Below are 26,486 nucleotides of genomic sequence, written 5' to 3'. Positions count from 1 at the left end.
CAAGTCCAATCAAATGTGGGGAAGAGGACTTCTTTATACTTTTATTTATTTATTTGTTTGAGAGAGACAGAGAGAGAGCACGAGTGGGGAGGGGCACGGGGAGAGGGAGAGAATCTCCAGCAGACTCCCCACTGAACATGGAGCCTGACGTGGGGCTTGATCCCAGGACCCTGAGATCATGACCTGAGCCAAAGTCAAGAGTCGGCCGCTTAACCAACTAAGCCACCCAGGTGCCCCGACTTTTTTTTTTTTTTTTTTTTTTGCTTTTTAAATAATGAACAACTGAGAGGGTATTACATTAAGTGAAATAAGTCAGACTGAGAAAGACAAGTACCATATGATTTCACTCACATGTGGAATCTTAAAAATCCAAATGTATAAACAAGCGAGCAAAAAGAATCAGGCCTATAATTACAGAGAACAAACCGGTGGTTGCAAGAGGGGAGGGGGTGGGAGGTGGGGGCAAACAAGGGTGAAGGGGAGCGGGAGATCCAGGCTTCCAGTTCTGCGATGAATAAGGCACAGGAATACAAGGCACAGCATAGGGAACACAGTCCCTGATCCTGCAACAGCGTTTCCAGTGACAGATGGGAGCTACACCCGTGGTGAGCACAGCATAATCGCCATACTGTACACCTGAAACTCACATAACATTGTGTCAACTATGCGCAAATAGATAAATTTGAAAAAAAAAAAAAAGGATAATAAAATTTTTTTGAATTAAAAAAATTTTAATTGTGGTACAATACACATCGAATTTGCCATCCTAACCTTATCTCTAAGAGTCCAGTTGAGCAGTGTTAAGGATAAACACACTGTTGTGATCCATAGATCGCTAGAACTTTCTCATCTTGCAAAACTGAAACTGTAACCATAAACAACGCTCCATTTTCTTTTCCTTTTGAGCTTTAAAAATCCTATTAATAGACCATGGCATGCGGTAATTCATTTTCCAGTTCAAAAATTTCTGGACACATTACTCATGAAAGCTTGAAAAGAATCACCACCTCCCTCTGCCCTGAACTGAGAGTTCTCAGGAAGATGGTATGCACAGAACAAAGAGAGCAGAAGAAAAAAGGTAAATGAATTTTTCAGAAACAAGAGTTCCAGGAAAAAAAAGACTCTGGACGCTTGCATTTAGACCACAAGGTGACCTTGGGATTGAGCAGCTGAGTTGGTTGGGTCATCTCCGTCTTTGGCCTCATTAACTTGCACAAAGGGATGGTGCCCACAGCAGGGCAGTGAGCAAGGCTCACTTACCCACGTGGACGAGGGGGCCCCCGGGCTGCCCTAGTCCCTTAGATATGACTGCCACCAGGAGGCACGCACAAGGGCCAGTTCCCCTCTGGGCAGACCGCTAAGTAACTTCTAGAAGAGAAATGGCCCTAAATATTTGGGGTTGGAAATAGAGCCATTCCAAGTCGGTACTTGAAACCCACCTAGAATTCACATTGTAATCGTTGTGTCTTTGTGTTTAAATTGCCCCAAGGACCTACCTTCAAATACACACACACCAAGCATAACTTCACAGGGAAATATTTATTTCATGAGACTCTCACAGGGTGCCCTTTGCCCTTTACCAACAATGAATGAATTCCTGCCCACAGAGAGAAACCGTGACCCTGCTCTTTCAAGCAAGCAGACGGAGGCTGTGCTGAGTGACACAGGAGAGCAAGTCTGGCCTTGCTTGAGGGCCTCTCAGACACATGCCTGTGTCTGTGTCTGCAGACTCTCCATGCTCTGGAAAGCCCAGCGGGCCCTGGGGGCAGCAGGGGGGACCTGGGGTGACCACTCCAGCACCAACAAGCTACAAAAGGAGGCCCAGGTCCCAAATCAGGCCGGCCTTCAGCATCCTCTCCGGATCAGCCTTGAAAATGCACACACCCTTTGCACCAGGGACCCTATTTATCATAATCTGACATAAGCACTCATCCTGTAACTGAATAATCCTGTAATTTACACAGTAATCATTGACATGCACAATGACACAGAAACAAAGATGTTCCTCGTGTGGTTCTTTATGGAACCAAAATATTGGAAAAAACTGAACTTTCCACTGTAAGGCAGATTAAAAACAGGATTTTTGTCTATAGACTAGATAAATGCATCCACAAGACAGATGGTCTCTAATAGTTTTAATGACATAAAAAAAAAGCTTTTGCAAGCTAGTAAGTCCAAATATATAACAAAGAATCTGTCTGGTGTGAGCGTGAGTAGGTAGGCAGATAGACCCATCTTTCTCACCAATACAGAGTTTGTGTTCTAAAAATTCATACTTGGCAAAGCAAGAACTTGGATATTATGGATTGAGAGGAAAGCAATAAATGACATTAAATGTGCTTTGAAAAGCAAGAAAGGTAAGTTCACAGTGGGGGAGGGGGGTTGATGGCTAGAGAAATAGCCTGATGGCTACAGTGGTTCCTGAGAGCATCAGAACTGGGCAAGCCCCCAAAGTAGCAAGGCCTCACTCTCCCACTAGACAAGAGTGGTTAGGAAAGCTATAACCCAAAGCCGTGTTCCTTGTTCCTAGAGATGGACCGTAGGTTGACAGGGATGTGGAAATTCCTATAGGCCCTAATGAAGAGCCTTAGGAATGTGCTAGGAGCTAGCTTCCTGCCCTGAAGATGTCCGGGCAAGATGAAGGGGTTGCCATCTACAGGCTCCATATGGGCACAAACTCACAGATTTTGAAAGGCCAGACCAAGCCAGCCACGAGCCAGGCCAGATCAGCCTGTCCAGAGCAGACACCAGCTAGGATCCAGAGGACACACACGTGAACTCAAGCCCCCTTCTTCCTGACCCCGAGGTCACACCCAGATATCATCGTGTGAAAATAGGCTGCGGGAAATAAAGAGGCATTTACCCAAAGACACAGGCACCCAAGCAAAGCGACTTCAACAGAAAGAGACTGTGTACGTGGTCACATTTAAGATTAACTTCTGCCGCCTCCTCTACTCCAAGTAGTGGGAGCACTCAGGGACAATTAAATATGCTACGAAAAATTTTCTCTAATTTTTTTTTTTTTTTGCTTGCTTCTGAGTGGTAGCGTTGAGTGAATTTTCAGCCCTGAAACGTGCATCATCTTAAAAATCCCAGGAGGCACAACCACAGTTGGCACCTCACTTTGCTACCCCCAAATATTCATGGCGTTTCGGAGTGGGATTAGGGGAGGTTTTTATTTATTTTCTTTCTGCTCAGCTAGGTTTTCGAAATATTCTGCAATCGATACATTTTTTTTTTTTTTTTTTTTTTTTACAGGAGAACAAGATTGCTTGGTTTGCGGTCACCCTGGCCAGGTACCTGTTCTCCATCAGCAACCCCCCTGCAGCAAGTTGGGAAGGGCAGGCTCACCGGGCAGTGGACAGCCAAGGATCTCCATCCTCATACAGATGCTCCCGTTGTCAAACCAGGACCGCGGATTGATGCGGATGTAGCGGGCCACCATGGGGATGGGCAGCTCGTTGAGGACAGGGATCTCCTTTTCACTGTTTCCTTCAAATATCTACTTATGCACAAGGAGGTGGGGGGGGAAGGCGACTCTTTTAGAGCTCGATTATCAAGGGATAAAGGGTAATTCACTGATTCCATAAGATTTCACTGAGGAGCACCCACTGTGTGCAGGGCATTGAGGGGAAGAGAAATGAATCAGGCATGGACCCTGCCCTCAGGAAGCCCCCCTCTACCGGGGTGGCGGAGAGAGGAGGAGGGAATACTTTGATAATCTGGGTGAAATCTATTAGTACCATGGCAGAGGGACAGCCACGGAGCTCTGGGATTTCAGAAGAAGGAAAGGACCAGGCAGAGCTTTAGGGAGCAGGTGGTATTTGAATTGGCCTTGAAGGAAAACTATTTAGATCTGTGGGATGGGAGGGATTCTAGAGACAAGCAGCAGGAATGGCTGGAGAAGCCCAGAGGTGGGCTTCAGAAGGAGCAGAGCAACTGGCCCCCTTTTCCTGGAACACAGGGGGAGTGTGTGCAGGGGGCAAGAAAGAGAAAGAAGGCTGAAAGCAGAGATACCATCAGATTGGGGAAGATTCTGGATACCATGGGAGGAAGGATGTGCTTGAGAACCTGACGAAGAGGGTGACATGATCATCAGAACTGGCTAATCTGGAGCGAATCATGGAGCGGAAAGATGGATTATTAAAGGAAGTCGGAGAACTGATGCACCCGAGTAGCTGTGAGGGGCGCAGGCATATTGCCTGTGCCACGTGTCCCCCAAGGCTGACCTGTGGATTGTGGAAGAAACTGCATCCCAGCAGCTCAGAATTTCACATTAGCTCTACATGGGCCACTTGGCGCTGAGCTTCAGGGCATGGAAGCGGGGCAAGGGGGGAGGGGGACACTATCCATCATCGGTTTGAGCTGACACAGCATCAGCAGACACTGAGGGGGCACACATTGCCTCTCTTTGCAGGGACCCACATAGCCAGACACCAAGGACATGGACAGAGGGAACACGAAACTCACCATGTCTCCAGATCCGTTCTTAACAGTGACCCATGTATGGCTGTCATTGCTCACCATGACCTTGTAGGAGGTCACCCAGTCACTCCTAAAAGAAAATAAAACATCATTGGAACTACACATTTTAAAATGTTCACTTTTGGGGCGTCTGGGTGGCTCAGTCAGTTGAGCATCCAACTCTTGGTTTCGGTTCAGGTCATGATCTTGGGGTCATGGGATCGAGCTGCGCTCAGAGCAGAATCTGCTTAAGACTCCCTCTCCCTCTCCCTCTGCCCCTCCCACATCCCCCCCCCCGCCTCTCTCTCTCTCTCTCTCTCTCTCTCTCTCTCTCAATAAATAAATAAATAAATCTTTAAAATGTTCACCTCTTCAATGTAGAGGTGCAGCAATAAGGAAGTACAGCGGACCCCTGACAACACGGGTCTGAACTACACGGGTCCACTCACACGTGGATTTTTCTTAATAAATACAGGACAGTACTATAAATGTATTTTCTCTCCTTATGATTTTGGAGAGTCAAAAGTTATACACAGATTTTCAACTGTACAGGGTGTCGGTGCCCCTAACCCTTGCATTGTTCAAGGGTCATCGGTCGGTCCCAGCGGTGGACAACATTGGTTCACAGCCTGGCCCCACTGCTCACCCTCCCTGTGGCCTCAGCCAGCTAACTGACCCATCTATGTCACTGTTGATTCATCCATAAAATGAGGATCCTAAAAGCACCAAGCTTAAAGGATTAATGTGAGCCCTCGGTGGTTTAATACTCCTTAAACACTTAGGACAGTGCATGGTACCACGTAAGTCCTGCACACTGGTCACACACAAAGATCTACAAACACTTACATATTTCTTTATATTGAGCGTTTACATCACACACGAGAATAGAGTTCCATGCAGAAAAGTAACCTCTGTAAAAACTGCAGTTGGTCTAGAAATTTCATTTCGAAAATGATTTGGGAACATAAGAAACTAGATGCCACCAACCACAAAAAAAACAGCTTGCCTGTCTAGGAGACACTGGGCTTCTCCTTGGCTGTCACAGCCATGCAGACAATCCCTCCACCCCCTGTGATAATCCAGCACTAGCTGGGCCCAACGCCAGACCCGCCATCATGTCCTGCTGCAGAGAAATCACTGAGGTGACAACAGCCATGAATGGACTTCCCAGAGTGGGGGTCAATCTGATAGGCCATACCAAAAAAACAACATGGGGAAAACACATTTTGGTCTCTCAGCCTCAGCTGTTCATAACATTAACTGTTAACCAATATAGAAGATTCTTTCGGAGCATCATCCTTTTTAATTTTTAAAAATACTGGAACGAAACACCAATTCAGTAATCCTTTAGAACATCCTGCCAGCTGAAGTACTTGGAGTCCTTCTTTTCCTACTGTGAAATCTCCTTGGATTCAGGATCCAGATATATCCCAATACGGTTCTGAGTTTCTGAATCAGCATGGCCTAGTAAAGTTCATTTAGAAAGATGAGCTGCTTTTCTTCATTCTGGTTCATCTGACTTGTGAAAATTATTCCTCGGTGCTTTAATAGGTGCTTGGAAACAAACCCTCCCCTCGAGCCTCCTCTCCTCTCTCCTCCCTACCAGCTTTGTCTGAATCCCCGCCAGATGCTGGAAGCTGTTAAACAACATGTTCCCCCCTGGGAGGGTGAAGGCTGAGCCCACGCCTGCAGACCCAGATGCATCAGCGCGCCTTCTGAACGGCACCTAGGCACAGCGCACGTCCTCTGCACTGGAAAATATCCTCACCCCAAATACCAACGTGTGTCCCACATTCAAATAATCTCTAAAGACCTTGCAACTGCAGTCCCTTTTGCAGTCTGTCGGTCTGTGTGCTGCTAACGCCCCACAGTGATCTGGCAAGGCAGCCTGCCGAGGTGAGGGGCCCATCCCACCTGCAGAGATGGAGGTGATAGCCTTAGGAAGCCTCTCGGGTCAAGAGAAACACACACACAGTAAGAGAGGGGTAGAAAGAAAAATTAAAATAAGCTGTCCAAAGAAAGGGGGAGAAAAAAAAAACCAAAGAAATGAAAATCAAATAATTTCTCAAACTTAAAACAAACGTGGACAAATCCACTACTTAGGTTTGAAGGGCAATTAATTGTTTACGTGGTTCTGACCTCCTGTCTGGACTGCAGACCTCCGTCCCTCGCTCTGTCTGCCTGACCTCTCGCCACTTCTCATGTCCCAGCAACATCTCAAATTTGCCCCACCCCAACCGGTGGGTGCATGGCTCCTGCTCTCCATCCCGACCTGGGCCAGACTGAGCTCCCGCCTCAGAAAGGGTACTGGCATCCCCCCAGGGGAACAAAATCCCAGGGTCCTCCGTGATACCCCACTTTCTCTGCACCCCCCCCCCACACCTCCATTGAGACCATCACCAAATTCTGTCAATGTCACCTCCCACATTTTTCTGGAATCTACCCAACCCCTTCCATTTTCACGGCCACCACCCCAGCCCATTCTCTCTGGCCAGGACTGCTGCAGGTCCCTCTAATTGGTCTCCTGGCATTTAAGCTGCCTCCCAATCTATCCTGCAGTTAGAGACCGGTTTTTCTAATGAAGTATTATCATGTCACCACCTGCTTAAAATACCACTCTTCTCTGGTAGTAAGACCAAAATCCTCATCACATTCTGTAAGACTCTTGCTTACCTTTTGCTTTCTGGGCTCTTTCTTTCAATTCCTGATAATGATCATACTCTCCTGTCTCAGGGCCTTTGCACATACTGTTTTCATCCTCCTCTCCCACCCTGTCTGCCTCTAAATCATTCAGACTTCAAACCTTATCAGATAAGGCAGGTCTAATCCTCCATTTTAGCCAATTTCTTTTCTTATGCGTTCCTTTCTTTCATAGTTTAGTTCCACTTATAATTTTATACACCTTTCTAGAATTATCTGATAGTGTCTTTATATCCCACTGGAGTTTAAGCATCTCACAGATGGAGGAAGAAGAGATCATGGCACTTTGCAGGATGCAAAAGGAAGCTGGTGCTCCTGGAGGGCAGAGCGAGGGACAAGGCAGGACAAACAGGGCTGGGTGGGCTATGCAGACCATTTCATGGGGGTGAAACTTCCTCTGCCAAGCAATAGGGGGCTGGCTGCCTTGCAGTCCACCAAGCATGGTCAAAAGTACCTCAAGACCAATTAGAAAGTCTCCTCCACTTCCAAAATTTCTACCTTAACAGAACGTTTGGAACCCAGAGACGAACTTAGTGTCTCCCACTTACTCTGTGAAACCGACTCTCCTTTCTACCACCTTTCTACCCTTCCTGCTGAAATGAAAGTGATGGCAGAGGTCCTCCTGCCACAGGTTTATGCATAAACAAGCCTTTGTTCATTTTGTCTCAGGCTTAGGTTTGTCCTTGACAATTCATACTGTTGCCCACATTATGATTTTTTTCATTCTCATTGCTGTCTAGTATTCCACTCAAAGAATGGACACTTGGTCCATTTTACTACTACTGAGCATCTGAGTAGTTTCCAGTTTGGGCTGTTATGAACAGCGGTTCCATGAATATTCTTGTATGTATCTTTTGGTGAATGTATACAAAATTCTGTTTGGTGTGATCATAGGGTCCCAGGATACAGATGTGTCAACAGTAGTAGCTTTCCAAAGTAACTAACTACTTACACTCAAACGAGCAATGTATGAGAGTTCTGGTTGCTCCACATTCCTGTCAACACTCGGTATTATCTTTCTTTTTCATTTTAGCTATTCTGATGGGTGTGCCCTGTTATTTCATGGTGATTTTTATTTTAATGTCCTGGATGACTAATGAAGTTTGACACGTTGTATGTTTATTGGGCATCTGAATATCACCTTCTGTGAAATGCTTATTAAAAACTTCCCCCCTTTTTAATTAAATTGTCTGTCTTATTTTGATTCGTAAGGGCTCTTTATATATTCTAGATAGGAGTTTTTTGTTGGGTATATGGATTGCTAATATCTTCTCCAGTTTGCATCCTCTTTTTCATTCTCTTTGTGGTATCTTTTTTTTAAATTTTATTTATTTATTTGAGAGAAAGAGAGAGAAAGAACACGCACATGTAGGGGCAGAGGAAGAGGGAGAAGCAGACAGCCCACTGAGCAGGGAGCCCGATGTGGGGCTCAATCCCAAGACCCTGAGATCATGACCTGAGCTGAAGGCAGATGCCTAACCGAATGAGCCACCCAGGCACCCCATCTTTGTGGTATTTTTTAATAAACAGAACGTCTTAATCTTTACATAGTCCAATTAACCTTTGTTTTCTTTACATTTTTCAGTATTTGTGCCCTTTTCAATACATTTTTGCCTATTCCAAGATCATAAAGATATTCTCCTAGGCATTCTTCTAAAAGCTTTATTGCTTTGCCTTTTAATTTAGATCTGTAGCCCACAAAGAGTTGACTATTATATGGTATAGGTAGGGGTCAAGATACATTTTTTTCTATAAGGCCTTTCACGCGACCTAGAACCATTTATATGATTATTTTCCTACGGCACATCAGTGACCCATTTGCTATAGATCACGTGATGGGCACGTTTCTTGATGCTCTATTCTCTTCTCTTGGTCTATTTCCTATCAGTGCTAAACCCATCCTGTCTTGATTTCTACAGCTTTATAGTAAGTCTTTATATCTGGTAGTGTACATTTTCCCATTTTGGTTTTGCTTTTCACAGTTCCCCGGACTATTCCTGGCCCTTTGTGTTCCCATATAAATTTTAGAATCACCTCGTCAATTTCCAAAACAAGGATTTTTGGATTTTAATTGAGATGGCACTAAATATACAGGTCAGTTTTAAGGGAATCAAGATATTTCAATATTAAGTCTCCTAATCCATAAACATGGTATATTCCTCTCTTTATTTAGACCTCATTTTACTTATCTTTTGCTGGATTTATTCCTAAGTAGCTGATGTTTTTGATGATTTTATAAATGGTATTACTTTACATATTATTTTCTCCTTGTTAGTTGCTAGTATGTAGAAATACAAATGCTTTTTGTATGTTGATTTTTTAGCCAGCTACTTCGCTAATTCATTAATTAATTCTAATAGTCTGGGATTCCTCTGGAGGTTGTTAAGGACATGGCGATGTCACCTGAGCACCATGACAGTTGTGCTTCTTTATTTCCAAATGTTAAGTCTATTATTTCTTTTTCTTGCCTTATTTGTTACCCTGGTTAGGATCTCCAATTCAACACTGAAAGAAGCAGTAATAATAGCAATCCTGGTCTGACTCCCGAGATTGAAGGAAAGGCTTAGGTATTCCCCCACTGGGTAAAACATTTCCTGTAAGGTTTTCCCTTTGTTTCTTTGTTTTTACTTTAATGAAGTATGAGTTCTTTATTTTTCAAATAACAATAAAATCTGGATGTTTGCAGCCGCTGGGACTCACTCAGCTGACTGATTGTGCCAGAGTCAACATCAAGAGACATTCATTTGTCATATTTGCTATCTCAGAGCCCTAAGAGAATGTTCACAAGAGGACTCGGTGTACATTCATTTTTCCATATTGTCTCAGAGTTCTAAGAAGACACCCTTCTACGTTCATTTTCCATACTTGTCTCAGAGTTCTAAGAAAACATCAAGCTATACTCATTTTTCACACTTATTGTCTTTGGGTTGTAATATAGCTGCTGCAGCTCCATATCATGTCCATGTTCAGAAAACACTGGATAAAGTCTTTCGGTTTCTATCAAACTACTTTCTAATGATATAATAGCACAATGTGCAGTTCCTGTTGTTTGGGCGTTTTTTAACATTATAGAAACTTACAGTTCTTGAAATGAGTCCATACACACAAACTTTGGACCCACTGCAGAAGCATCTAAGCAGATGCTGCAGTATGGGCCCTGCGGCCCCTCACTGCAAGGAGCTTGACTATACCATAGGTTTTTTTTACAGATTTTTTTTTTCAGATTAAGGAAGTTAGTATTTATTCCTAGTTTAAAAGGAGTTTTTTCTTTTAAACACAAATGACTATAGAATTTTCTCAGATGCCTTTTCTGCATGTATCAGAGTGTTCATATGATTTTTCTCTTTAGTCCTGTTTATGTGGTGAATTACAGTGTTTGATTACAATTGTGGCTAAAACACCCTTATATTCCTGGAATAAATTCCATTTGGTGTTGATACATGATCCCTTTTATATACTACTGGACTCAATTTAGTAATATATTGCTTAGTATTTTTTGTATCTATGTTCATGAAAAAAAATTTTCCATAATTTTGCTTTTTGTAATGACTTCATCAGATTTTGATATCAAGGTTATGCTAACTCATAGTTGGGAAATGCTTCCCTGTTTCCATTCTCTGTATTTTTTTTAAGTGCCATTTCATTCTTAAATGTTTGGAAGAATTCAATCAAACTTTCTGAAATTAAGAGGTTTTGGAGGGGCAATATTTGAAAATGAACTGATATTTTTAGTAGATATTAGACTACTCTGATATTCTATTTCTCCTTCTGTCAGTTTTAGTAACTTGTGCTTTTTGAAGAATTATTGCATTTCAACTATTTTCAATGTTACTGGCATAAACCTGTTCTTAGAATTACTTTATTGTCTTCCTAATGTCTGTAGCATTTTTAGTGATTCTCCCTTTTACAGTTTTGATGTTGATAGTTGATTTTTTTCTCTTTTCCTAATCAGCCAAGAGTTTATTAATTTTATTAATATTTTCAAAGAACCAACTTTTGGCTTTGTTTACCCTATTATTTGTTTCCTAGAGGAACCACATAAAACCATATGGATCTCCTGTTGGGCACCATATGGCCCACATGAAACAAATCATTTTTATAGATCAAAATGGCTGACTACCAGAAATTTCCTAAGGTGCAAACTAATATTTTATTACTTTCTACTCTTATCTTTACTGTTTTCTTCTTGATACATTCTTTAGGCTTGATTTGCTGTTCATTTTGTATAGTTCCTTAAGACCATTAACTTTCAGTCTTCAATCCTAATATATGCATTTAAGTTAAAGTTCTTTCTGGGCACTGCTTTAGCCACATGCCATAATTTTTATATGTCATATCTTCATTATCATTTAGTTCAAAATATTAATTCCAGTTGTGATTTCTCCTTTAACCATGAACTACTTAGGAGTATAATTTTAAATTTACAGGTGTGGGGGCTTTTCCAGTTTTGTTTTTATTACTGATTTCTAGTTTAACTCCATCATGGACAGAGAACAAACTTTGAATCATGTCAATCTTTTGACATTGTTGAGACGTCCTTTATGGCTCAGCATATGGTCAATTTGGACTAATGTTCCAGTGCACTTAAAACCAACGTCAGTTCTGCAATTATGGTGTGCAGTGTTCCGCATATAAAATTTTGATAAATTTACACTAATTGTGTTATTCACATCTTCTGTATACTTGATGAGTCTGTGTCTGCTTATTCTATTGGCTATGGAAAGAGGTCTGTAAAAGAATATCAATCTGACTGTGAATTTATCTGTTTCTCCTTCTAGTTCTCTAAACCTTTGCCATAAATATATAAAAAATGTAGCTATGCTATTGAGTGCATACAGATTTAAGACTGTCGTATAGTACGAGTAAACTGACTCCTTTATGATTAAAAGATTTCTCTTTTTTATTTCTATCAATGTTTCTTGACTTAAAGTCAGCTCTGTCTGATATTAGGATAGCTAACCTGTTTTATTTTGGTTAGGATATATGTATTTCTTTCCATTCCATTAAAATTTAAACTATGTCTCCTGTAAATAGCATGGTTTAGTTTTATGAGGTTTCTTCTTTAAGTACAGTATGATCATATTACTCTTCTCCTGGAGATTGTAGCTCATTTAAAGGTAATGTAATCAGTGTTATATTTGGATTTATATCTATCATCTTACTATTTTTTTTCTATTTGACCCATCTGTTTCATTTCTCTTTCTCTTTTTTACATTTTTATTTGATAATCAAATATCCTTCTTATTCTATTTTCTCTTTATTAACTTACTAGTTACACACTCACATTATTCTTTTCATAATTACCTTAAATATTTCAATATGTATCCTTAAGTTTCTAGTCTTATTCAAATTACAATTCTACCACTTCCATGATAATACTAGAACCATCCAATAAGTCCATTTACCTCTCTAACTTTTGCATTATTTTGGAACTCAATTTTAATTTTTAATTCTATATATATTTTTAGTGTTAATAGTCATATTAAGTATATTTATAGTTAATATTTAATTCATTTTTATCCTACATATTTTTTAAGTTTTGTAGTAAATTACTATTGTTTTGTACAGTTAATATTCATAAGCCTACTTACTTACCATTTCTGGTATTCTTTTTTTTAAGATTTTATTTACTTGAGAGAGAGAGGGAGGGAGAGGGAGAGAGAATCTGAAGCAGAATCCATTCTGAGCATGGAGCCCAATGTGGGGCTCAATCCCACAACCCTGAGGTCATGACCGGAGCTGAAACCAAGAGTCCAAAGTTTAACTGACGGAGCCACCCAGGTGCCCCACCTTTTCTGGTATTCCTCATTTATTTTTGTATTTCCATATTTCCATCTGGATCATTTTCTTTCTGCTTGAAGAACTCCCTTAGATATTTATTTTTAATCAGGTATACTGGCAATAAATGTTTTCAGTCCTTATTGTCTGAACATGGCTTTATTTCTTCTTCATTTTTGAACGATATTCTTGCTGGCAATTCTAGGTTGACATTTATTTTCTTTCAGTACTTTAAAAATTTGACTATACTGGCTTCTGACACATTGTTTTATTTACACACACAACTTGAAGCTACTGTTATGGCATTTAGTAAATGTACAGTGAGAGTACGAGTAGGGAAATGAGTGCTAAGCATTTGAGCTCAAATCCAGCTTTGTCATTTACTAACTCTATAAACTTGACAAACTGCCAAACCTTCTGAAAATAACGATACCTACAAGGAGGTCATATGTTAATTTATAGATTGGGAGATCTATTAGTATAGTGGTTAAGACCTCACTCAGGCTTTGAGGTCAAGAAGCCTAAACTAAAAAAAAAAAAAAAAAAAAGAAGAAGAAGCCTAAACTAAAATCCTAGCTCTTCCTTACTAGCTATGACCTGTATGAGAGTTATGTAACCTTTGAGCTCCAGCTGTGAAACAAGGTAACAACTCTATGTCTTTGTACAGTGAATGCAGACTGAATGAGGTAATGCATAGAGGGTCTGAGCACAGTGCCTGGAACATAGTAATTGATCCATAAACCTAAGCTCTTAAGAAGAATGACATTATTGTAATGAAGACAATGTCAAATGCTATACAACATACAGGACTGCAGTTGAACTGTAAACTTAACTCAGGTGCTCCTCCAGACACTTCCCGGAAGCAACTAATCCTCCAGCTTAACCCTTTGCACCCCAGTAATGGTAACAATCTGACACAACCATAAAGAAATTAAGAATTAATTAAATCTTAATTAAAATTAAGAAGGTTGATAATGCAGGATGACAGAAGAGGGATTTGTGCAATCAGTAATGCCATAGTAGGACTGAATTTTGCCTGAAAGTTCTATCCACATGAAAACATTGTGGAATGTGTTAAGTCCTGCTCCTCACCCTGCAGCTACTGTATTACAAATATCATGCCAGCCTCAGAAAAAACAAAGATAAATTATATATGATCTCTTTACTCAAGGGTTTCAGAGGTTAATGAGGAAGACAGGGAGGTAAGCTGGACATTTGAAGAGAATATGATTAAGTGTTATGACAAGGGCAGTGGTGGAGGGAGAGAGGAAGGGTGTGTGGCTTAGAGGAATGGAAAGGGGGGGCAGGCTAGTGAGTGCTCCTACTCCCTATCTAACACAAAAGCTGCGTATTTTATTGTTTTGTCACAGGCACATCCGTTGTTATTACAGAGCCAGCTTCGAAGCTCTTGGAGCTATGATGTCCATGGTTTCTGGCCTCTTAATCCTTGGGGAAGGTTTGAAATTCACAGCACGTTGTGGCTTTTTTCCACTTGCCTCAGAGAGATTTTTCCACATCACAAAACCACCTTGACATTTAATTCTCTGTGACTGGAGATTTCAACTCAAAGCAATGCAGCCCAAGTAAAGAAGCATTTGTGTCACAATGGAATATTATGCAGCCATCAAAAGGAATGAGATCTTGCCATTTGCAACGACGTGGATGGAACTGGAAGGTGTTATGCTGAGTGAAATAAGTCAATCAGAGAAAGACATGTATCACATGACCTCACTGATATGAGGAATTCTTAATCTCAGGAAAGAAACTGAGTGTTACTGGAGTGGTTGGGGGTGGGAGGGATGGGGTGGCTGGGTGATAGACACTGGGGAGGGTATGTGCTACGGTGAGCGCTGTGAATTGTGCAAGACTGTTGAATCACAGGTCTGTACTTCTGAAACAAATAACGCAACATATTTTAAGAAAAAAGAAAAAGAAGAAGATAACAGGAGAGGAAGAAAAGGGGAGTATGTCAGAGGGGGAGACGAACCATGAGAGATGATGGACTCTGAAAAACAAACTGAGGGTTCTAGAGGGGAGGGGGGTGGGGGGATGGGTTAGCCTGGTGATGGGTATTGAGGAGGGCACGTTCTGCATGGAGCACTGGGTGTTATGAACAAACAGTGAATCATGGAACACTACACCAAAAACTAATGATGTAATATATGGTGATTAACATAACAATAAAAAAATTAAAAAAAAAAAAAAGAAGCATTTGTGTCAAAGACTTCCTGACTGTAGAAAGAGGGAGGGGACTCGCCTCTGGCCTCCAGCCGGCTCCCTCACTTAAAACAAAAAAAATAAATAAATAAATAGCAACCAAACCACAACAAAAAGCAAAAATCCTGATCTTGTATGAGATTACCACACTCCCTACCAATTCAGCCTTCCTTCAGATCAGGAAAATAGGGAAGGAGGGCTACAGAAACAAAACAGAAACAAAACAAAACAAAACTGGAACACATTCAGATATTTTACTACCTGACTTGGCTTTGGTTTAAATAAAAACCAAGAATGCCCCCCCACCAACAAAATGGCATACTAAATGCCTGCCAAGCCTTCTGCTACAATACAACTGGATCCTGGTTACACACAAAACGAAGGCATGTTTTAAACCATCAGTGGGCTTGCAAGCAAGTAAAGGAAATCTCCAAGGAAAAGAAGAGCTGGGTGGGGGGGGGTTGCCTTAGGGAAAAATGCACATGCAGGTAACAGTGCTGGGATCAAAAACACAAAGCCTAGGACAACAAAAGTTAGAGAAGTTGAACCAGGGACTTTTCCTTGGACCCTTAAAGGGGACTGAAATGGTCTTAGAACCACAGTGGTCTGCTTGGCTCCCCAAAGAAGCAAACACAAATCCTCTCTAAAGAAGAGTCTTCAGCTTAAGCTCTCAGAGGTTTTGCTAAATTCAATCACATGAGAGCTCAAATTTTTAAAAATCTAATTAAACACACACGAATATATTCTCCATGAGAAAGAAACAGCGACAAATTTAAATCCTGAAGAACTTAACTGTCTACAAGGAAAACTCAAAAGAAACTAGAAAAATAATTATATTTGCTAAGACAGTTCAGCAAGGTGACTGGATATAGGGTTACTATACAAAACTCATTACAGTTCTATACACTAGCAGCCAAAAATCAGGTACTTAGAGATAAAATGAACAAAAGACGTGTAAGACATTTACGGAGAAGACTTCATTAAAAGACATTTTAAAGGATATAAATAAGTGGAGATCCATACCATGTTGGTGGATAGAAAAATACTGTAAACGAGTCAATTCGCACGAAAAATCCCAATAGCATATTAAAGAAATTTGACAAACTGATCCTAAAATTTATATGAAGGAAAATAATCAAGATGCTTTATGAAAAGAAGAAACAGTGGAGGGAACTGTCCTACCAAGATATCAGAACTTATTTTGAAGAGCTTTAGTAAGATATTGTGATAATGATGGACATACAGACAAATTTATAAATGGAACAAAATTGAGAGCCCAGAAACAGACCCATGCACATATATAAACTTGATAGCGATGTCTTGCATATCAGCAGGAAATAAATGAACTGTTAAATAAATGGTCTTAAGGCAGCTGGATATTAATATTAAAGGAAACCGAAATTGGACCTTATGTTTCGTATCTTTCACAAAAATCACTACTGAATTGATAAACTATTTTAAAAACTTAAAACTTAAAAAAGCTAAAGAATACATAAGAGAATTACCCCATAGCCATGAGGTATGTAAGGATCTTATATATAAGACACAATCAGTCTAGCCATAAAAGATAAATAAATTGAGCTACATTAAAAAACTTTTAGGGACATCTGGGTGGCTCAGTCGGTTAAGATTCCAACTCTTGATTTTGGCGCAGGTCCTGATATCAGGGTTGTGAGATTGCACCCCGTGTGGGGTTCCGTGCTGAGTGTGGAGCCTGCTTAAGATTCTCTTTCTCCCTCTCCCTCTGCCCCTCCCCGCCACTTGCAAGCTCATGTGCACACTCTTTCTTTCTCCCTCTAAAAAATAAAAATTAAAAACAATTAAAATCAAACCAAAAAAATTAAAAACTTTTACTTTTCAAAAGACACCATAAAGAAACCAGTGGTGAGGATGTGGAGCAACTCTAAAACACCACTGGAGAAAGAGAGGATACACAGATAGCCATTCTGGGAAACAATTTGTCACATCTGCATACTTTTCAACTCAGACATTCTATTCCTAAATATAGATCATGGAGATTTCCTTGTACACGTGCTCCAGGAGACAGATACAAGAATGGAAAGAGCAACATTATTTTTACGAGCGAACAAATAATAATAAAATAAAATAATAAAAGGTTGAAAAGGGAGAAATCCAGTCTATGTCAAGGAAGAGTGTATAAATGGCATAGTCACAGAGTTAAATAATACAAATGAATGAATCACAACTACAGGCAACAACATGGATGATCTTTGAAGCATAACGTTGAGTGAAAAAAGCCAAGTTCCAAAAGCCACCTAAAGTATAAAATCATTTTTGTAAAGCTCAAAACAAGAAAGAGAATTTTTTTTTTTTTTTTTGCATGTGTGATACACAGTGATAAGACTGTTTTTAAAAGGCAAGGGCATGACGAACTCCTCAGAAGGAGAATGGTTCCATTCCTGGGAAGAAGCGCATAGATGGGATCAGGAAAGAGCACACAGATAATTGCTGTATTATTGGCATAAATGGGTTCATGAGTGTTGGTTTCACTGTAATGCTTAACACATTTATATATATTACATCAGTTCTTTCGTATCTATCAAATATTACATACTGAGAAGGCTAAAACATTTATCTAATGTTGTATAATAGGTTTCTACACAGGAAAATGTCACAATCATCTCTTGTGAAGGGATGTATGTGAAGACGCCACATTCACCTCTTAACAGACATATTTTAAGAAAAAAAATAAAATCTTTGCCCTTGTAATTTCATATAAATACAATTTTTTCTTTTTTGAAAGAGCAACTATAGTAGCATTTCCCAATAAGAGTTCATATGGCACTTCAGTTTATAAAATGCCTCCACACACAGGATCTTACTTTATCTAAGAAGAACAGGCCAAGTTTGTCGTGAAGGATGTAGCTGCTAACTGGGCTGGTCAGGAGGAAAGGGTCAGACCAATTGTATTCCTGTTTCTCCAAACCTCGGTGTTCCCACTTCCCATCCTTCGGTCTTCCTCATACTTTCTTCCCTAGGCTCTACCTACAGGATTTCAGCATCCCCAGAGCAATCACCAAATGTTTGGGGTACTTACACAAGTTCTCTGGAGCTGTACACTGACGCACAGTAATTGCTCTCCGTCAAAAATGCTTACATCTTAACCCTATAATCAGCATTTCTCAATACTTGCAAATAATCTCACTTTCTGCAAACACAAACACAGGGTGATATATGGTCACTAAAACAACTTTCAAAACTCAAGAAATTGAACATCAAGAACATGAACTAAACCTGAAATCTACACTTTAAACTTTCCTAATGAATATTATGGAACATCAGTTGTTTTCAATAAATAAAGAGATGAGAATCTCAAGTATTTGAAGGTGTTCCAAAAATAGTAGTGGACTATAACTCTATCTGTCTAAACGCATTATTTTGTGTGTTCAGCCCTATCATTTTCGGGTGTTACCTTTTCACCAGTATCCTTCTACATGACTGATTACCTTTGGAAATGTTTTAGGTAGCAGGACTCTGCACCTTGGCCACAGCTGCACAGCCTAATGTGGGTAGTCAGCCAATCACAGTACCTTGACGATGTGCCCAGTTGATTTGCCTACACTTGACACTTGACTCAAGTGGGGCCAATACCTTCTTCCCTGGAATTCTGGATTTGAAACCAAGATGTAGCTGCAATTATAAGTTGTAAACCTTGGGTGCTGATGGCAGTCCCATTCCCCATCATGTAGTTGGAGAAGCAGAGGCCAGAGGCCAGTCTACAGAGAGAGAATAGTGAGCTGGAAGCACAGGGAAGCTCAAAATCAAGACCCTCAGAGAGAGGGTCCCAACAGTGCTTGGACCCCAGGTTCCAGCCAGAGTTCACAACCTCCACTCCTGCTCTTAAGCTCCCTGAGACATACCATGTGTCTCAACGTAGGACTTGGCAATTGTCACCCAAGGAAGTCCTATTCAAAAAGGAACTGAAGGTTCAGTGATCCTTAAACGTGCAGCATGCTAGGTCAGAGGGAGGCAGAGAGGATGAGCCCAGGCTGGGAAGCTGACAACTGTTCTGCAGCGGCAAAGCAGTGAAACTGAGGCCAGCTGTGTTTTGTGACTCAGTCCATAGGTCCAACGAGGCTGGGACAACATAGCCTTGATTAGGATCCTGGAGTAGGTCGGCTACATCTTTTGACTTCAGTAAAGTATGTGTCGTAAGGGGAGACAACCTCCAGTCCAGACTGTTGTACCTGGAAACAGGCAAGGAACAGCAAGGCAAGGGCAAATGTTCTCAGAAATCCCTATTGGCCCCACCAAGTAACTGAGGTCGGCTGAGGGCAGATAATCATGTGCCCGGCCAGCCAGGAGCCAAATTCCCCACCGCAGCTTGAGGAAAGCAGGTGGATTAGGAAACAGAGATCGCTACCATTACTAGGGATATTTGAGAAGAGCCAAAAGAAACAGGGCAGCCTGGTCTCCCAAATCCTACACTTTTCATTGCGCTTTCCAGCAAAACTGAATGTGGAGAAATGGCAGATCAGCATTATTACTATACTGTAACGTCTGCCATTTATGAATATTAAATGAGCTCATATATATACATATGTGTGTGTGTGTGTGTGTGTGTGTGTGTGTGTGTGTATCAACTCCAGTACTCAGGAACACAGCAGATGTACTACAAAAAATCTCACCTTCTTTCCAATGCCCTGATAAAAATAATAGGACCAATGGGCACCCCAGATGGCTCAGTCGGTTAAGTGCCCAACTCTTGATTTCAGCTTAGGTCATGATCTCAGCGTTATGAGATCGTGTCCCATGCTGGGCTTTGCACTGGGCATGGAGCCTGCTTAAGATTCTCTCTCTCTCCCTCTCCCTCTGCCCTTCCCTGTGTTCTCTCTCTCTCAAAAAAAAAAAAAAAATAATAATAATAATAATAGCACCAGACAAAGGATATGTAAGCACTAAAGTGGAATAGAGATGTGTGGGTGTCATGCTCTAAGTAGTTGGACATAAGCCCTTCCAGGAAAGCTGGGATTTGAGTTTCTGCTCAGGGTGAGCCATGTCTCCATTCTGTAAGGCTCTGTATGCTGGACAGTGCAAACACACACACACACGCACACGCATGCACACACACAAACACACAACCCTCTAGCAGGCCAAGGGTTACCATGTGAAACAAGGATCAGCACTCGCTCCAGAATGGCTGCTCCTAAGTGCCCTGCTCTGGGCCTTATGGACTCTTGTTTTGTCTTCTAAAGACTCTGAGAGCTATATGAATTTCCTATGGCTGATGTAACAAACTATCACAAATTTAGTGGCCTAAAACAACATACATTTATCATCTTACAGTTCTGTCAGATAGAAGTCTCACTGGGCTAAGGTCAAGCTGTCAACAGGGCTGGTTCCTTTCTGGAGGCTCTAGGAGAGAATCTGTTTCTTTGCTTTGTCCAACTTGGTCCAGGATCCACTCTCCATCTCTAAGTCCTTCACTTAATCACAACTGCAAAGTCCCCTTTGCCATCTAAGGTAGCATAGTCTCATGTTTTGGGGATTAGAATGTGGACATTCTGTGGGAGGAACATCTGCCTACCACAAGAACCCCACTCTGATTCTAGTTCCATTCTTAGACTCATTCTAGACCCCTTCTCTCCTTCCCTAGGCTTGTGGGTCCCGACATGTCCTACCACCTTGGTCCCAGCAGGATAAAAGTTACCTAATTCTAGGCAATGAATGGGAAGCTTAGGGCTTGGCCAGAAAATGACAGCCACAGAAATCTAAGTCACCGCCTACCCCAACACACCAGTCTCTCTCCAAGAGTGGATGGGAGAGTTCAAACACACACTAAGGAAATTCCTTCCAATCTGACAAATCAATGTTTGACGTCACGGTCCCCTTACCACAGTTTAAGTTACCTGGTGTTTCTCAAAACATCTGGCCTCTTCAACCCAATGTCAGAAACACTTCCAGAAAGAGGTGCATTCTGTTTTGTACCCACCATGAGCCCAACTGCCAAGAACAAGAGGGTCATTGTACTGGCCATGGGAGACTTCTGAAAACTCTTCCAAATCCAACCCAACACTCAATATGCCCTGCTGAGCACTCCAGCAACTGTTGTGGGTGTGTCTCCCCTACACTGGGGAAAGCCAGCTGGCCCTGGACACTATCACCAGTGGTATCTGACTGGAAAAAGACTCCATGTCTGTGTGTACAACAATGTTTGTCAACTAGGGGTGATTTTGCCCCCCAGGGGACATTTGGCAACATCTAGAGACATTGCTGACTCATGAATTGGGGTTAGGGTGCCAAGTAGGGTGCTACCGGGGGCCCCCTAGCGGACAGAGGCCAGGAATGCCACAGAACATCCTAAAATGCAGAGGACAGACTCCCTAGCAAAGAGGTCTCCAGCCCAAGGTGCCATCAGTACTGAAGTTTAGAAATCCCAAACTGACAATTCAAAAACACACGGTAATTCTCCATTTGCTTTGTTCAAACCCATTTTGAGGAAGGGGCAAGGGTCACTGCTGATTAATTAGTGAGGAAACTGAGGCACAGAGTTTTCCAGGGCTTATATGACCGTTTACCTATCAGGATGGGTATCACATGACACAAGCTCCCTCCACATGCTCCCATTAATTTGCCTAAGTAAAAGGAAGGACTCAGAAACAAATACATGACCCATGAAGAAGGTGGGGACTGTAGTGACCTCACGGAACACAGCTCAGCCGCCTGACAGCCTCGTGCGATAAACAGCTGTTCCGTGAACAGAAACTGGCTTTCTCCAAATGTTCTGGACAGCCCCCGGACAGGGTGAACATCGTTTTTCTGCTTACTGAAACTTGTCTTCATAAACTGTGCCAACCTCAGCTCAAACTTTGCTCTTCCTAGCACATACCACCCTCGTTGCCTCGTGCACCGAATATTTGTCAGTAGCCGCTAGAGGGAGGGTGTGCCGGGCGCTGGGGCAGAGGGAAGCCCAATGCAAACCTGGCTCTCCTCCTCGGAGAGCTTGTCTGCTGGGGAAGACAGGGATTGTAAAACTAATTATACAAGTAACTACCAGACTGCAACTGTGACATTATTCAAAGGGAAAACACACACAGCTTACAAATGGTGGGGGTGGGGATGGGCTGACTTAGTCTAGGGCTGCACAGGGAAGGTGTTCCTGGGGAGGCGGTGTGTGAGCTGAAATATGAAGGATGAAGAGGAGGGAACAAGGTGAAGATTGCTTAGCATTTTAAGCCAGAAGGAAAAAATTAATGCAAGAGATTCAACATGCAAATAATAGTAATTTCAAAAAAATTGGCAGGAGAAATGGACAGAATAGGAGAGGAAAAGGTACAGGAGTCGAGGAGGAAGGAGAAGAAAAATTAGAACTTCCCCAAACTGAAAAATACAATTTTCCATATTTCCAGCTCATGTCAAGTGCCCGTTACACGGCACACATTGGGTAGTTTTTAGCATAAGGGATATAGAAAAAACCCTAAAACTTTACTTCGGAAAAATAATTCAAAAAGTTACAAGTATGAGTACCCTCAGATGCCTATATTGTAACACCGAAGGTAAAGAGGCAATGGAAAATGTTTCCACCTGAGGGGTTTCTTTTCAGGGTGATGAAAATGCTCTCAAATTGGTTATTGTGATGATACCACAACTCCATGAATATATTAAACACCAGTGAATTGTGTACACAGGAAATGGGTGAATTATATGGTATGAGAACCATTATCTAAAGCTGTTAAAAATTGTTAGGGAAGGGAGCAAGATGGCGGAGGAGTAGGAGACCTGGATTTCATCTGGTCTCAGGAATTCAGCTGAATAGGGATCAAACCATTCTGAACACCTACGAACTCAACAGGAGACCGAAGAGGAGAGTAGCAACAACTCTCTGAACAGAGAAGCAACCACTTACTGGAAGGTAGGACGTGCGGAGAAGTGAATCCGAGGCGATATTCGGGAGGATAGACGGCGGGGGAGGGGGCCTCCCTCGGCCGCTTCTGGCAAGTGCTAGAGCCGCGGGGCACAAAATCGGACTTTTTAGAAGTCGGCTCCGCTGAGGGACGTCGCTGCAGTGGCTAAGCGGGGGGTGGAAACCTCACGGGACAGTGTGGTCTCAGGACACTCGGGGTCACAGAAAGACCGGGGGAGCCTGAGTGCGGCAGAGCTCCCAGGGATCGGAGCGGGGAAGCCAGCTGCAGAGACGGAGCCGAGGCGCGGGCTCTCAGCTCGGGGTGGCCATAAACTGTGATCCGCGGCCCAGTCGGGCCACTGCTCCTCCAGCAGGGACCCAACAAGCGGCAGATCTGGGGAGACTCCCCTTCCTCCCCCAGGAGGAGCGGCGCGGGAGCGCACCGCAGGGATCTGCTGGGTTTGGAGACTCCACACGGGGTCGGGTGCCAGAGATAGAAACGCTCGGTCACAGGCCGGGTGAGCACGGAGTGCGGCCGGAGACCGGGGAGATGGGAGTGACTGCTTTTCTCTGGGGGCGCACTGAGGAGCGGGGCCCCGACTTCTCGGCTCCTCCGGGTAGAGATTGGGAGGCCACCATTTTCACCCTTGTCCTCCAAAGCTGTACCAAGAGCTTGCAGAGAACAAAAGCTCCTGAGAGGAAACGGGAGGAGCTTGCTTAGCCCGGACCGACAAGGGAGGGGCAATTCCGCCTCCGGCAAAGACATTTGGGAACCACGGCAACAGGCCCCTCCCCCAGAAGATCAGCACGAACAGCCAGCCAACAACCAAGTTTACCAATCAAGGAGAACTCCAGCGCTAGGGGAATACTGCACATAGAATTCATGGCTTTTTTACCATGATTCTTTAGTTTTTCAAAGTTAATTTTTTAACTGTTTTTTTTAATTTTTTTTAATTTTTTAATTTTTCCCTTTTTCAACCAACATCTTATCAATCCCTTTTTTAAAAAAATTTTTTTATTTTTCATTTTGAGAATCATATTCTATCACTTCATAGTACTTACCCTTATTTTTGGCATATATATATAAGTTGTTCAATCTTTAAAATTTTGAGATACACTTTCTTCTAACAGATCAAAATATACCCTAAATCACTAATGTATGGCTTTGTTCTAGTCTCCTGCCTGATCACATTCTCTCCCTTTTTTTTTCTTTTTTTAAATCTTCTTTTCCTTTTCCAAACAACTTCTTATATTTTTTGAAATATTTTTTAATGCATTTTATTTATTTGACAGAGAGAAACACAGCGAGAGAGGGAACACAAGCAGGGGGAGTGGAAGAGGGAGAAGCAGGATTCCCACTGACCAGGAGGCCCGATACGAGGCTCAAACCCAGGACCCTGGGATCACGACCTGGGCGAAAGGCAGACGCTTAATGACTGACCCACCCAGGCGCCCTAAACAACTTCTTATCAAGTCCTTTTATAAAATCATTTATAATTTTCATCTTTACAGTCATCTTCCATCCCTTTATTGTATCAACCCTTATTTTCTACATATATAAGTCTTTCTTTCCTTAAAATTTTAGGAGGCACTTTCTTCTAACAGACCAAAATACACCCAAAATCTAGTGTGTGACACTGATCTATGCACTAGCCTGCTGATATTCGATCATATTCTGATTTTTGTTTTCTTCTGTTTTTGTTTGTTTTTCTCTTTTTCTTTTTTTTTCTCTTTCCTTCCCTTTCTTTTCCCCTAGTTTCAGGCCTTTTCTGATTTGCTTAGAGTACATTTGCTGGGGATGTTGTTAACCTCTTCGCATTTTGTTCTCTCATTCATCTGTTCTCCTCTGGACAAAATGACAAGATGAAAAAAATCACCTCAGCAAAAAGAACAAGAGGTAGTACCGTCTGCCAGGGACCTACTCAATACGGACATTAGTACGATGTTGGACCTAGAGTTCAGAATCATGATTTTAATGATACTAGTTGGGCTTGAAAAAAGGATGGAAGTTATTAGAGTCACCCTTCCTGGAGAAATAAAAGAACTAAAATCTAACCAAGTCGAAATCAAAAAGGCTATTCATGTGGTGCAATCGAAAATGGGGGCACTAACTGCTAGGATAAATGAGGCAGAAGAGAGAATTAGCGATATAGAAGACCAAATGATGGAAAATAAAGAGGCTGAGAAAAAGAGAGAGAAACAAATACTGGATCATGAGGGCAGAATTCGAGAGGGAAGCGATACGATAAGACGAAACAACATTAGAATAATTGGGATCCCAGAAGAAGAAGAAAGAGAGAGAGGGGCAGAAGGTATATTGGAGCAAATAAGAGCAGAGAACATCCCTAATGTGGGGAAGGAAACAGGCATCAAAATCCAGGAGGCACAGAGAACCCCTCTCAAAATCAATAAAAATAGGTCAAGAGCCTGACATCTAATAGTAAAACTTACGAGTCTCAGAGACAAAGAGAAAATCCTGAAAGCAGATCGGGAGAAGAGGTATAAAACCTACAATGGTAGAAACATTAGATTGGCAACAGACCTAACCACAGAGACCTGGCAGGCCAGAAAGGACTGGCATGGTATCTTCAGAACACTAAACAAGAAAAATATGCAGCCAAGAATACTATATGCAGCTAGGCTATCATTCAAAATAGAAGGAGAGATAAAAAGCTTCCAGGACAAAAAAAAACTAAAGGCATTTGCAAACACGAAACCAGCCCTCCAAGAAATATTGAAAGGGGTCGTCTAAGCAAAGACAGAGCCTAAAAGCAGCATAGACCAGAAAGGAACACAGACAATATACAGCAACAGTCACCTTACAGGCAATACAATGGCATTAAATTCATACCTTTCGATAGTTACCCTGAATGTAAATGGGCTAAATGCCCCAATCAAAAGACACAGGCTATCAGATTGGATTAAAAAACAAGACCCATCCATATGCTGTCTGCAAGAGACTCATTTTAGTCCCAAAGACACCCCCAGATGGAAAGTGAGGGGGTGGAAAACCACTTACCATGCTAACAGACACCAAAAGAAAGCAGGGGTGGCAATCCTTATATCAGACAAATTAGATTTTAAAACAAAGACTGTAATAAGAGATGAAGAAGGACACTATATCCTGCTTAAAGGGTCTATCCAACAAGAAGATCTAACAATTGTAAATATCTATGCCCCTAACGTGGGAGCAGCCAATTATATAAGGCAATTAATAACAAAAGCAAAGAAACACATTGACAACAATACAATAATAGTGGGGGACTTTAACACCCCCCTGACTGAAATGGACAGATCATCTAAGCAAAAGATCAACAAGGAAATAAAGACTTTAAATGACACACTGGACCAAATGGACTTCACAGACATATTCAGAATATTCCATCCCAAAGCAACGGAATACACATTCTTCTCTAGTGCCCATGGAACATTCTCCAGAATCGATCACATCCTAGGTCACAAA

General features: G+C 41.9%; 1 protein-coding gene across 2 annotated transcripts in view; it reads right to left on the bottom strand.

Annotated features, from left to right (window-relative positions):
* The window catches only part of CPXM2 (carboxypeptidase X, M14 family member 2), a 146,810-nt gene that overhangs the window by 37,608 nt on the left and 82,716 nt on the right, over positions 1–26,486 (bottom strand). For both annotated transcript variants that reach the window (XM_088020155.1, XM_088020156.1), the window contains 2 exons: positions 4,471–4,555; positions 3,352–3,502 (listed from right to left, as the gene is read on the bottom strand). In XM_088020155.1, the coding sequence (XP_087876281.1) occupies positions 3,352–3,502; positions 4,471–4,555 (236 nt within the window). The remainder of the gene's footprint in view (positions 1–3,351; positions 3,503–4,470; positions 4,556–26,486) is intronic.

Source organism: Eumetopias jubatus, unplaced genomic scaffold (assembly GCF_037043125.1).
Source record: "Eumetopias jubatus isolate StellerSeaLion01/CBP00866 unplaced genomic scaffold, mEumJub1_p1.0 scaffold_17, whole genome shotgun sequence".
NCBI classification, from domain to species: domain Eukaryota; kingdom Metazoa; phylum Chordata; class Mammalia; order Carnivora; family Otariidae; genus Eumetopias; species Eumetopias jubatus.
This window is presented reverse-complemented; position numbering and strand designations above follow the sequence as displayed.